This window comes from Solanum stenotomum, unplaced genomic scaffold (assembly GCF_019186545.1).
Source record: "Solanum stenotomum isolate F172 unplaced genomic scaffold, ASM1918654v1 scaffold9649, whole genome shotgun sequence".
Classification (NCBI taxonomy): Eukaryota; Viridiplantae; Streptophyta; class Magnoliopsida; order Solanales; family Solanaceae; genus Solanum; species Solanum stenotomum.
In genome coordinates this window covers 228,833-241,488 of record NW_026037757.1, presented here as the reverse complement: position 1 = coordinate 241,488, position 12,656 = coordinate 228,833, and the positions used below count along the sequence as shown (strand labels likewise).

The window sequence follows — 12,656 nt, the reverse complement described above, 5'->3', positions numbered from 1 at the left end:
TATAGCCATAATTTATTTTAATTGTAATTCGCAGCAAACGTCCCATTTTTTTGCCATCTGATTCGGTATACAATTAGTCATTTTCGGTATACAATTAGGCATTTTATACATTTCGGTATAAAATGTATAAATGCATTTGTGTTTATATAAACCGAGAAAAAAAGTGTATATACAAATACAAATACAAATACATATATTTTCGTCATATACATTTATAATTATAATAATACAGATCTTATTATACAAATTACAATGTATAAATGAATTTATACAAAACTGAACAATTTGTATAAAACTGAATGTTTGTAGCGAATTATACAAATCAAAAACTCCATAGCAAACAAAAAATTTGCTATGAAGCGCAATTATGTAAACTATAACTATAACATACAAATATGATTTTTATGTTTGCTATATGTGAAAGTTGCTCGAAAAATATTCAGGATCAAAGAGATACTTAATTAGTAACATGAGGAAATATATTTGAAAATATTGTTTATTTTTATAAAGAAATATTTGCAAAAGTCATCATTGTTATAACGGGAATTAGGCAAATAACATGTAAAGAGAATTGTCACAAACGACATAATATAAAGATTCATGCAATATGAGAAAATATATACACAGAGAAATATCATTCTTTTTATTTGTTTTTTTTTTTTTAAAAAAAAAAGTTATACTTGAAACTTTCAATCATAAGTGCACCTATTTGGAATCAATCTTTAACGATTTGCATCCAAAATTTGATCGAAATCAATTTCAAGACAGTAATTTATCAAGGCGTAATATTTATAGTAATTTAATTATTATTTTTAATTTCAATTCAGTAACTTTCCCAACATATTCATCATCTTTTTATAACATAATTTGTTCACAGTTGCATTAATAACTCATAACGAATTTTCAAATCCAAAATGGGGTAGAAAACAATTACTCGTTCCTCAAAAACATGAATTTGAGATAAAAAATTCACCGACAAAACAAGGTGGTATTTGAAGATCAAGACTCAAGTGAAAATTTGAAGAAAAATTAAAGACGGACATATTAGATAAGATCTCGTATTCCTTTTCGCTTTATACTTCTTCAAATCAATGTAATAACAATAGTTGCAGATTGAAGCCTTGACAAGTTTCACTTGACCTCCATCATCTTTTTATTCCATTTCAATTACACGTGACAAAATCTTCTATATATATGGACGGTTCAAAATCAAGACTTGCCCACGTGATAAGGGCTAGAATGATCATATATATTTCTACACGATTAAAAAAAAATTAAAGTCAAAAATATATATTTAAAACTAATTTTTTCACTTACCTTAGATGAAGAGTATATGTGATCTCTTTTTGTAACAGTAAGGGTATATGAGAACCATTTATATAACGATAAAGATACATATAAGTCACTTTCATAACGATAAGTATATAACTTTAAATGACAAAGTTAAAGAGTATATTAGACCCTTTTCCATGAGAAACATATATATATATATATATATATACACCATTTATTAACGAGAAATAGTATTTCCTCTGTTTCATAAAGAATGACATAGTTTCCTTTTTAGTCTGTTTAAAAAAGAATGATTATTTTCCTTTTTGGCAACACTTTAACTTAAACTTTTCACGTGACATGTTTAAGGTCACAAAATTACAGAATATTTTGGTACATTTGACATAACTTTAATCTAAAATCACAAGATTAAAAAGTCTTATTTCTTTTCTTAAATTCCATTCGAAGATAAATCTTTTTGAAACAGATGGAATACATATTTGCTCTAAATGAAGCTATATTCTCTCCTTATTTCCCCCTAATTTCGCTAAACCCGCCAAAAACATATACTACCATTATGTGAGTAATTTTTTCATTCCCCAAAAATAATACTACTCGATAGAGCTGAAAAATTCGCTAAAAAATACCTTGTTCATCGCTGTAACCTTGGATCAACGTGTGTATTTGAACAAAAATCCCTTCGCTCAACACTCATAGCTGGTGTGAATTTGTTCAGAGCCCTAAAATCACTGTGTTCAGAGTCCTAATTGTTGTTCTTAACTGTATTCAGAGCCCTAAAATCGCTGGTATGAGTTTGTTCTAGGTTATCTTTTCTAATTTTGATTTATTTTGCATGTTCTTCACCATTTAACTGTAAGTAAAGTCACTTGGATAGATTCTTTTCCGTTGATAGTGTCATGGTGTGTGTGGAGATGTTGGCCTGAGATCTTTCCTTGGATTATTTTGGAGGCCGGGTATAGTCTTATGATTTCTTCTTACAATATATGATTGGCTTATCCATATATTAATTAGAGACAATTTTGAGGAAGAACAAAGTGTTTATTGGAGTATATTGCAGTTACTAAACTTAAGCAATGCTTCAACATGTGTCTTAAAGGAAGCTGAAGTCATCATTCACTTAGGAATCACCTGTGTAGTTGGTGTATAACATCAACTGTATCTTCCATTAGAATCCCAAATCGGCAACATATGTCCTTTAGACTATGCTAGAAATTGCCTAACACTAAAAAGTAGGTGGAATACTAAGCTGGTTGTATATTTAAGTTTAATTTACATATGCATGGTGACTGAGATGTGTGCTGAATCTGTGTTAGTTATAGTCCACGTACGAAGATTATTATTGGTGATGCATGAAGTTTTAAAAGAAGTTTATCATAAACTCAATGGACAAGAAATTGAAGAACACCTCATAGATGTATGGAAGACAATTTCAGCCTGCATTTTTTTGGTAATTTGGAATGAAATAAACCTAATGTTTTTGTCCATACACAACTTGTTTGTGGAGAATCATCCTAAACCTTAAGGGTATAGCATGGACAATGCCAGGCAAGATAACAGAGGCTCTTAGCAGCTGGGAGGGAACATGGTCACATGCTAAGGATAGGAGTAGATGGAGAATTGTCTCAGCTTGTATTTGGTGGACAACTTGGAAGGAGAGGAGTTCTAGATGTTTTGACAGCTTAGAGAATGATGTGCAGAAGATCAAGTTGAACTTCATCTTACTGCTGTGTTTTTGGTGTAATCAGATTTACACTAATGGTATTGTGTCTATCATAGATGTTCTAGATTCTTTATAGCTAGAGAGGGAAGACACTAGAGCTCTATTGTAAATATGGTTTCAGTACTACCCAAGTAGTGTTTTGATCCCTGATATGATACAAAGTTACTCATTTCAAAAAAAAAAAACTGAAAATTTAGTCCTGGAATTCAAATACAAATGTTTGTGATTGATGGATGTCTGAACCAACACTAAAGATGTATATAATATAAGTTTTCTATATCCTCCTACTTCTACTCAGATCCTCTTTGTATCCAATAACATTAAGTACTTCTTTATGATTAATAAAATGTCGTATTTACCAATAAAAAGAACTCTTTAGAACAGATAGAAAACCAAGTCATCAATGTTGGGTCCGTGCTCAACACACGCTATTACCTATCTAGTATGGAAATATATGCCATTTAATATGTGGCGTTTAACACAAATACTGAGTCTAGGACGCTATTGGGTTTTGCGGAGTCCATAAGAGAAACTGTAAGTCCGCCACCGGTGACTACTGTGTAAGATGTTTCGTGCACATTGAATTATGGGCATCCTGCATTGATTTTTCATTCCTTTAAACTAAGAACTATGTACTTCTTTCTTGTTTGTTAGTGAGAACGTTTGTTCAAAATTTAGGTGCTCAACTATGTTGTACTTAACTATCCACAGTTGAAAAGCATAGTGAAGGCCAAAATGAGCCTTGATTTTATTCATCATTCATGTTCTCACTCCTAGCTCTTTGTTCAAGTTTAAACACACTTTCTTTTGTGGTACTGGAAATTCGATTTCACTTGTTTGTTGAATAGGACTGTATCTTTACTCTGCTTCGTATTGAAATTTTCAATTTATCCTCAAACGTTTAATTTAGTTGATTAAAATCCTCTTAGCACCTTTAGTTTGTTAAAAGCACTATGTTTCTTTTCCTTTCATTTCAATTCATTGTGTCTATCAAAGGAATCTAATTATTAGACATTGGGGTGATCTTGAATTTGCTGAAAGTATCAAAGTTTTCCTTCCTTTTTGGCTTTAAGTTATTGGCTCTTCCGCTTGAGAGGAAAAGTTTCATTAACTTGTAGTAACCAGTTAGAATTGAATACTGCAGAAGCAAGAGATAAATATTTGTGAATTTGTGGTTAAACTAGCTAACTTGTAGGGGAGAAATTTGGGATAGAGAGAATCCCTAATTAATGGTTTAGGAAAAATTATTTAGTAATTGAATGAAATAGACCTGACTAGAGAGGAATGGATATAGAAGATATCATAGTCAACCTATAACTAGTATGGGGTTGATCTATAGTTGAGTGAGAGTTTGTTCTCGGAGAAATCTCTTGTTTATCATAATTTCTGTATCTGAATTTATATGCAAACAGGAACAGAAAGTGGAGGATTCGAGGGTATGAGAAAGGAAGATTCATTTGGGATTGGTCAAGAGGAGCTGAGGGTGCAACAGTGAGAGGGATTTCGGTTGTGGCAAGGGTTGAGAAGAAAAGAAGAATGATCTTATTAATACAAGGATTAATAATTGCTTTTTCCTACAGGAGTTTCTCTTAGCTTGTTTTCATTGCTCTAACCAACAGTAAATGAGACTTTATATGTTGTACCAAATCTTATTTGCATGATGCATAGTTATATGCCTGCTGTAATCTTAGTCTGTGTATGGTTGTTAAATGTTAAAAATGTTTAATTTTTATATGTTTCTCTTCCCTTATTGCAGTTTACATGTTTACAAATAGCCAAAGACAAGAAGAGCGCACCGGAAAATATGGGACTCCAAGGGTGAAGTACCTTCAGGTTAATCCTGCAACTCACTATATTGATTGCCTGACGCTATGAGAGAAAGAACACCGGAACTGCAAAACTTTATGTTGATACTAAGTAAAAATTGTGCATAACAATTTCTTTATTAGCATAGATCTTGTTTGCCCAATCAGTTGTTTGATTCTTGTTTCAGGAATTGGTGACTCAGTTTCAGAATGCTTCTGCTGAAGGTATGCTTAGAGATTTATTCAACTGATTTACGCTGTATCTACCGAACTTGGATTGCTGAAATGACACAAAATGTACTATCAGAATATCATATGGACCTTCTTGTTTAGTCAAGTGCAATATTTTCATCAGGGAGTTCATAGGTGTTTTCTAGCTTACAATAATGTTTATATTAACAAAAGAACAAGGTAGCATTAATACTGTCAAGTCACTAGGAAGCTGTGTTCATATTTGTAAGTTACGGTGATTTATTGTGGGTTTTGAGTTTTCAAGCAAGATGTCTAGTAACAAAGCAACTGCTACTCTGACCAACAGATATCTTTTCAGTATGGCAATATGACTTACATTTATTCCCTAAAAAAAATATAGGAATAACTGTGTAATTACTAAGATGTCTGTCCTATCATTATCCACTGTCTTTCCTCCATGAGAAAACACTGCTCAGTGAGGCAATGTTGTCATGTCAATAGCAGCCAGAGAAGAAGATTGATATATAATGAGAGTTCGCTTTCTTGCGCCAACATCTCGGTTGAAGAAGCAGTAATTCTTCTTTGCGTAGATGGAGAATGGGCTACTTCGTCACCAATTGAAGACTTTAATACCAAGAAAGATCCTTCTGAAACATAAAATTTTACTACCTCAGAAACTATACTTAGCGGCCTACCCAATTTTTTGTAGAAAGTTTCGCGATCAATGATTGGACCAACAGAGCAATCAGTAATGCTAACTAATAGAGTCTGTTGGTCTGATATTTTTGTGGCTGTTAAGTGGAAAGTTAATTTCACGCTTGTCAAGATTATAGCATATATGGTAGCCAATTGACTAACTACAATCTGCTTTTTTCACTTCTTTTTCTGGCATCTATATGGTTTGATACATTCTTGTTATTACAGAGACAAAAGAGAAGATTGTTGCTAATTTGGCGAATTTTGCATATGATCCTTTCAACTTTACCTTTTTGCGCCAGGTCAAGAATCTTCTGATGAGTAGCTTAATTTTGTTATTCAATCATCTTTTTCTCTTCTGATTGCCTCAACATGTCTTGTAATATTAAACAGCTTAATGTTATAGAACTTTTTCTCGACTGTTTAACTGAGCCTAGTGAGAAACTTGTGGAATTTGGGATTGGAGGAATCTGCAACGCTTGTGCTGGTAAAGATCAAAGCTTTTGGAATTTATGTTGATTCCATGATTTGGAACTTGTTTTTGTTGGTTCTGCTTCGAATCACAGTAGACTTCCTGTGATCTTCTCCAAAAAGTTAACTCAATAAGCGTTTGTGCTTGCAGATCCAGCTAATGCTGCTCTTGTCACTCAAAATGATGGTATCCCTCTCGTCATCCAGTGTTTGTCAAGTCCTGTTAGGAACACGGTAAGGACATAAACAAACATTTTGTGGTCTTCTTGGTTATTGAGTGCTTGCTGTTCACTTGTTAAAATTGCACATATACGTAGTGAGAAACTCAACTGTTGAGTACCATTGATCCGTCAATCTTGTCGATAACTTTGATAAGGATATTTCAGGCATCAGACATGTCACCTCTATAGAACTTGGTCTTTTTTTTTTTTTTTTTAAATGTTTGGCATCATACGAACTTCTGTTATTTTAGGCTGTATCCAGAATAAAATGCTGTTTCCTTATTCTGGAATTAGCTGTTTTGCACACAAAGACTTTCAAAATTTACTAATTGTGTTCGTCAGTCTCAAACTGTCTTACACTTTGTGGTAAATTTTACTTCTCAAGGTAAGCAATTACAGAATATGAATGTCGCTCTCCTCATATTTATCCGAACAATAAAAAATGATATCTGTTTGCATATGCATATAGATCAAACAGGGGGCGAGGGGGATCTAGGGAGCTAAAATCTAATTTATATTAGTAGATGTTGAATTCTGTTGGGCTTCATTATGTGTTTTTACATATTCGTTTCTGAACCACCCCCACCCCGGTGAAAAACATTGCTCTGCCACTGGCTCAATGTATTGACACAAATGAACTTCAAACTGGGCAGGTGAATTATGCTCTAGGAGCATTGTATTATCTATGCAATGCATCAAACAAGGAAGAGATCTTAAAGCCAGAAGTAATTGATGCAATCAAAAGTTATGCAGCTGCAGGTGGAGTTAGTACAAGCTTCAGTAATTTGGCTCAGGCTTTCTTAGATCAACATGTTCCTCAGCTTAATTAAAATGGAGGAAACCAAAGATTATGTTGTAAAATCATACTGTATTTTCTATCCAATTCATTATATTTTCAAAAGTTATGAAGTCCATGAAATATGTGACGTGGGTAAAGAAGACCCATGCCAAGCCAGTGGGATATAGAAACAAAACATGTAATAAAGAGAACAAATAATGAGTTTCGAAAAGAACAGAAGTTAGCATAAGGACGAGAATCACATTATCTTAGTGCCAACCACTAATCCTATGTATCATTCTCCTCTTTCCACGTGTCATCCTACACTTCCCTTTGCCATCAGATTAGATAGCACGGTTAGTACCTACACTGTATATCAAAAAATACGTAACAATCATCCAAACATATCATCGATCAAAGGATATTTATCTTGATATGCTTTCGCCGTCCATTGTTACGAGTTTGGATGAATTTGATATACACCCACTCAGATGAAACAAAATTGAATACTAGTAATATCTATGTAGATATTTATTTTTTCAACAATCCTGTAAGTTATAAGGATAACTCATTATATGTGACGTGGATAATGAAGAGCTAGGCAGGCAGTGAGAGATAGAAACAAATTAAGCAGAGAAGAAAAACAAATCATCAGTTAACAGAATGACGAATTGGATCACGCTTTATCTTAGTGCCAACCACTGATCCCATGCATCACTCTCCTCTTTCCACGTGGCATCCTCTGACGTCAGATCAGATTCCTCTTTTTTTTTTTTTTTTTTTCTGTATATATATATGAGCATTTTAGTAGTACTGCGTGCCCAATCTCTTACATAAAAATCGAAGCACGATGGATCACGCGGCGGATGCACACCGGACGGATTTGATGACAATAACAAGGTTTGTGTTGAATGAGCAGACGAAGCACCCTGAATCCCGTGGAGACTTCAGTATTTTGCTCAGTCACATTGTTCTTGGCTGCAAGTTCGTATGCACTGCTGTTAACAAGGTTTTTCCTTTTTTTTTGGATATCAACTTCTCTGTTTTGATTGTTTGTTTTCATTTAATTTGTGTGTGGTTATTGAAGAGGGTGACGCTTTAATTATGCATGTTTCTCTATCCAATTGATTGTACAAAGGTGGCGTCTACTAGTAACCCAACCACGTTGTGAATATATCTTAGATTCAAATTTATACTAGATCATTTCTTCTCAGTAAGCAAGTTCAGTAACAAATGAGTGGAAAATCATGTTCTATAGTATAGCTTATTCAATGATCACAGCTAAGTGCTTGTGGTTCCATATTTCCCACTAATTCGCTGTGGGGAAAACCTATGTAAAAATAGTGATTTGAGGCGTGGGCAAACTGACTTAGATATAAGGATTATAAAAAAACATGGCAGTTTTTGTTTTTCTTTTATTATACGAGTCAGGGTCTCAGGTTAAGAAACAAGGGGTATGCGTTAAGGGAGTCTTATCATTAAAAAAATGTGTTTTAATATGATATGACATGCCAACCACTGCATTTGTGGTGCCTCTTACTTATCTGAGTGAAAAAAAAAGAAGCTATAGTTGGATGATTTTGTTGATAAAGAACATAGAAGTGATTTTGGTTGTAGTTTACCATCCGAGGAATTAACTCGATTAGTTTTGGTTATCATTCATTCATGTCTACCTGATTTTTCCGGTGAAGTGGATGTATTTGACCAGAACAGCTATATTTACATACATCATGTTGACTCCAACAACACATTAATCACAAAAATGAGAAATCTAACAAGTTTTTTTTTAGAAATATGCATCAGATCTATTTGCCTTATAGCAGCCAAAATTTAGTGGAGGAATATCAATTTTTCCTCCTCTCTTCTATCTGCTGTAGTATTTTCAGCGATGCAGATTAATGAAATTGTAGTGCAAGAAAAGAAACTGCAGGTACTGATGGATAGAGCTCAGTAGTTGTTTCTAACTAATTTTTCGTTATTACAAATGTACAAGGCAGAGGAAGCTTCGGTAGAATGAATCCGTTTTTGTGTAACATGTATTATACCTTGTTATGTTTTTCCGTTTACTCCTGTATTGATATATTTACAAGTCGATACATCTTTCCAGGCAGGTTTAGCCAAACTTCTAGGACTTGCTGGTGAGACTAATGTGCAGGCAAGTTCATGAAGACGCTACTCTTATAATATTAAAGCTTCCAATCCGTTTCAACTTTGGAATTACTCTGGTTTTGATTTCTAATTGTAGGGAGAAGATCAAAAGAAACTTGATGTACTCTCAAATGAAGTGTTTATCAAGGCTTTGGTTAGCAGTGGCCGAACAGTAAGACTCGAGACACTCATTTTATTAGTACACATTGTGAAAATAAATGGTGATTTTAATCTAAAAGATGTCAAATTATGTAGTGCATTCTTGTCTCTGAAGAAGATGAAGAAGCCACATTTGTGGAGCCAGCTAACCGTGGAAAGTGAGTGCCATTGTTCGATCTCTCTAGTTTGACATTTATCATTATGTTTTAAGAACTAATTACTAATCCATTGATGCAATTTTAATGACAGATACTGTGTAGTTTTTGATCCTCTGGATGGATCATCGAACATCGATTGTGGTGTTTCTATTGGAACGGTATGATTCTAAATAATTATGTTGTTGTTACTTGGCTATCCACCACTATATCCTTTTTCATGTCACAATGAATAATATGTCTCATTATATAGATCTTTGGAATTTACATGATCAAAGACGGTCATGAACCAACACTAGATGATGTCTTGCAACCTGGGATGAACATGTTAGCTGCTGGTTACTGCATGTATGGAAGTTCTTGTACGGTATGTAGCTCACATTTAAGTTTAATATACTCTGAAGTATTTTAATTCTTTAAAGACAATGATGAGTTGGAAATACAAGTAATAAGATTTTCCGATCTCCATTGTTTGCAGCTAGTTTTGAGCACTGGATCTGGAGTTAATGGTTTTACCCTTGATCCCTCTCTTGGCGAGTTCATCCTAACTCATCCTGACATCAAGGTAACGCCATTCCTTAGCTCCTTGTATCGCCTTAGCACATTACTTCATTACTCAAGATTGTCGTAGAACTTAAAGTTGATAATCTTGATGGAAAATGTTCTAATCAATTTTTAGAAAATGCTATCAAGATAATCTTTTATTAATCTTAAGTGTGTTTTATATGGTCTACTGGCTTCTCTCGGGTTGTAGACTCGAATGGCGTTTGGACCACACATAATCAACTTTCGGTTCTGTTAATTAGTAACACATACTGCCTAACATACGATTGGCTTAGCATATCTGGGCCCTATTTCCTTTTATGATTTCTGGTTAACATGGTTTTCGTTTTGCTTTTACGTGCAGATTCCTAAGAAAGGGAAGATTTATTCAGTGAATGAAGGAAATGCCAAGAACTGGGACGGTCCAACAACCAAGTACGCTTATTGGAAAGCAATAGCTAATAAGTTTGTTTCCCATGTTCATGATATCCTATTATTCTTTTAATTTCAGATATGTGCAGAGCTGCAAGTATCCCGCTGATGGTTCTTCACCAAAATCTTTGAGATATATTGGAAGGTAATTAAAAACTTCATAGATGCTTAGATTGCACGGTTTGTGTTGTTACCATGTCTTGTATGATCCAATTCACCAACCTGCAATCTGAACCATATAATCAATGACGGAATTTCTGTTACTTGACATACTAGGCAGTAATGTCAGCATCATGAAAAAATTTGAGATGTGCTGTAAAGTTGAAACTCCCTATATATGTAAAAAATGGTTGAAGATGTTGAGTTTGGATCTACGTTTATTACGTTTTTGGGCATAGAACAGTACGGAATGTCAAGCTCCCTGGTCTTCCTTCTTCAAAGAGATAAAGTCAGGCTTCCATTATCTATACTTTTTAACTTGATATGTATTTATCTCTGGTCATTTCCAACTGATAGCTACAATTTTAGGAATCATTACTTGACTATCTTAGAACTCTTTTAAGCCAACTGTGGTTGAAATATTCGAATGTTAAAAGGTTCACATTACATCCGCAGATGGGGTTAAATGGAGATTTTTTGTTGGATTTCTTATTAAACGAATCCTCTATTTGACCGTTCGTGCAAAGAGTTCAGTGGATTCTTGTAAAGCAGATTGGGACTGATGTTGCTTCAATTTTAGTTTGTTTGTTCTTTTCTTGTGATTTCCCTATGTCTTTGGAATTGTTAACTTTGTATGTAATAGCTTTTGTTTCCATGGACATATTGTTAATCAACTTAGTTGAATCTGGACTCTAATTTGCAGTATGGTTGCTGATGTTCATCGTACATTACTCTATGGAGGCATCTTCTTGTACCCTGGTGATAAGAAAAGCCCCAACGGGAAACTGAGGTACGTTATGCACATTTTCAGAGTCACTGAAGAATTTCCTTTGCAATAACTCACAGAAACCTTTGCTAATGAAATATATGAAACAGGGTTCTTTATGAAGTATTTCCCATGTCATTTCTGATGGAACAAGCAGGAGGCCAAGCATTTACTGGGAAGCAACGGGTACAATTTCTGAGAATTCTGTCTGTTAGCCACGATATAATAATACAAGAAGGTAGCGTTTTGTTCTATTATTAGAACGTGACACTCATAGTAATGTTATTATGCAGGCACTTGACTTAGTTCCAGAGAAGATACACGAACGCTCTCCTATATTTCTTGGTAGTTATGATGACGTTGAGGAGATCAAAAAGCTCTACGCTGCTGAAGAGCAAAACTGATAGATGTATCTATACCATGTAATCACTTCACTACTCTTGCTGGTGCAGATATCAAAATTTCTCAAATTACAGCAAGTTGTTACTGTTTATGTTGCACAATAGCTGCTGTGACGCATAATACGTTCACATTACTGGTTGTTCTAACTTTTTGTCTTGAAGTATCTATTTCTCATCAACAATAAAATGTTGAATAGAGAAGTTCTGGCTTATTATTGTTATCAAAGTTCTTTTGTAATGTCATCCATTTAGAATCAAGCTAATTTTTTCTGCAAGATGATTTCTACTTCTCATAGCATTGTTTTCTTTCATAGGTTGTTGACTAACAAGTAACATCTATATATGATATCAGTGGCTCACTTCTTGTGAACATTCTTGATAATGGAACGGAAAGATTGCCAATATAATTTTTAATTATTATGATTTATAGTATTTTTTCGTAATTTTTAAATGAAATTTGTTACTCCGATAGAATTACAAAAGTCAATCAATTTTTTTAATATATTTAAAAAATATTTTAAGTTGTTGATTGTTATAATTTATAATACTTTATATGTATTTTTTAAATCTATAACTGAATATATTAAGCTGTTAATTATTATAATTTATAATACTTAATATCTAAACACACATATTAAAACGAAAAGTAAGACAAATAAATTAAAACAAAACTAATATCAAAGTGGGCCCATACCCTTGGCAACAAGCACATAGCTC

The 12,656-nt window shown here is 33.7% G+C and overlaps 2 protein-coding genes across 4 annotated transcripts; both read left to right on the top strand.

Moving 5' to 3' along the window:
* Positions 1-1,840: 1,840 nt before the first annotated feature.
* On the top strand, positions 1,841-7,423 carry LOC125853158 (uncharacterized). 2 transcript variants are annotated; one of them, XM_049532831.1, is made up of 7 exons: positions 1,841-2,078; positions 4,770-4,846; positions 5,007-5,043; positions 5,935-6,008; positions 6,100-6,193; positions 6,329-6,411; positions 7,052-7,423. In XM_049532831.1, the coding sequence occupies exons 2-7, from the start codon at positions 4,775-4,777 to the stop codon at positions 7,226-7,228; spliced, it is 537 nt and encodes a 178-aa protein (XP_049388788.1). In that variant the 5' UTR covers positions 1,841-2,078; positions 4,770-4,774; the 3' UTR covers positions 7,229-7,423. The 2 variants fall into 2 exon arrangements, with proteins under 2 accessions (XP_049388788.1, XP_049388789.1); XM_049532832.1 differs by having other exon boundaries at positions 1,910-1,948; positions 7,052-7,277.
* A 395-nt stretch (positions 7,424-7,818) lies between these two features.
* LOC125853156 (fructose-1,6-bisphosphatase, cytosolic) lies at positions 7,819-12,159 on the top strand. 2 transcript variants are annotated; one of them, XM_049532828.1, is made up of 12 exons: positions 7,819-8,185; positions 9,284-9,331; positions 9,422-9,496; positions 9,580-9,641; positions 9,733-9,799; positions 9,892-10,005; positions 10,117-10,203; positions 10,546-10,616; positions 10,693-10,758; positions 11,476-11,562; positions 11,649-11,724; positions 11,832-12,159. In XM_049532828.1, exons 1-12 carry the CDS (start codon positions 8,027-8,029, stop codon positions 11,940-11,942), a joined length of 1,023 nt encoding a protein of 340 aa, XP_049388785.1. In that variant the 5' UTR covers positions 7,819-8,026; the 3' UTR covers positions 11,943-12,159. The 2 variants fall into 2 exon arrangements, with proteins under 2 accessions (XP_049388785.1, XP_049388786.1); XM_049532829.1 differs by having other exon boundaries at positions 9,284-9,335; positions 9,426-9,496.
* The last annotated feature ends 497 nt before the right edge of the window (positions 12,160-12,656 follow it).

Excerpts from the sequence above, each read along its gene's own strand:
- LOC125853158 (XM_049532831.1), top strand. The coding sequence starts at position 4,775 with ATGTTTACAAATAGCCAAAGACAAGAAGAGCGCACCGGAAAATATGGG. Across the intron at positions 6,009-6,099 it reads ACTTTACCTTTTTGCGCCAG|CTTAATGTTATAGAACTTTT; the intron begins GTCAAGAATCTT and ends AATATTAAACAG. Across the intron at positions 6,194-6,328 it reads AATCTGCAACGCTTGTGCTG|ATCCAGCTAATGCTGCTCTT; the intron begins GTAAAGATCAAA and ends TTGTGCTTGCAG.
- LOC125853156 (XM_049532828.1), top strand. The coding sequence starts at position 8,027 with ATGGATCACGCGGCGGATGCACACCGGACGGATTTGATGACAATAACA. Across the intron at positions 10,617-10,692 it reads TGGGACGGTCCAACAACCAA|ATATGTGCAGAGCTGCAAGT; the intron begins GTACGCTTATTG and ends TTTTAATTTCAG. Across the intron at positions 11,725-11,831 it reads CATTTACTGGGAAGCAACGG|GCACTTGACTTAGTTCCAGA; the intron begins GTACAATTTCTG and ends GTTATTATGCAG.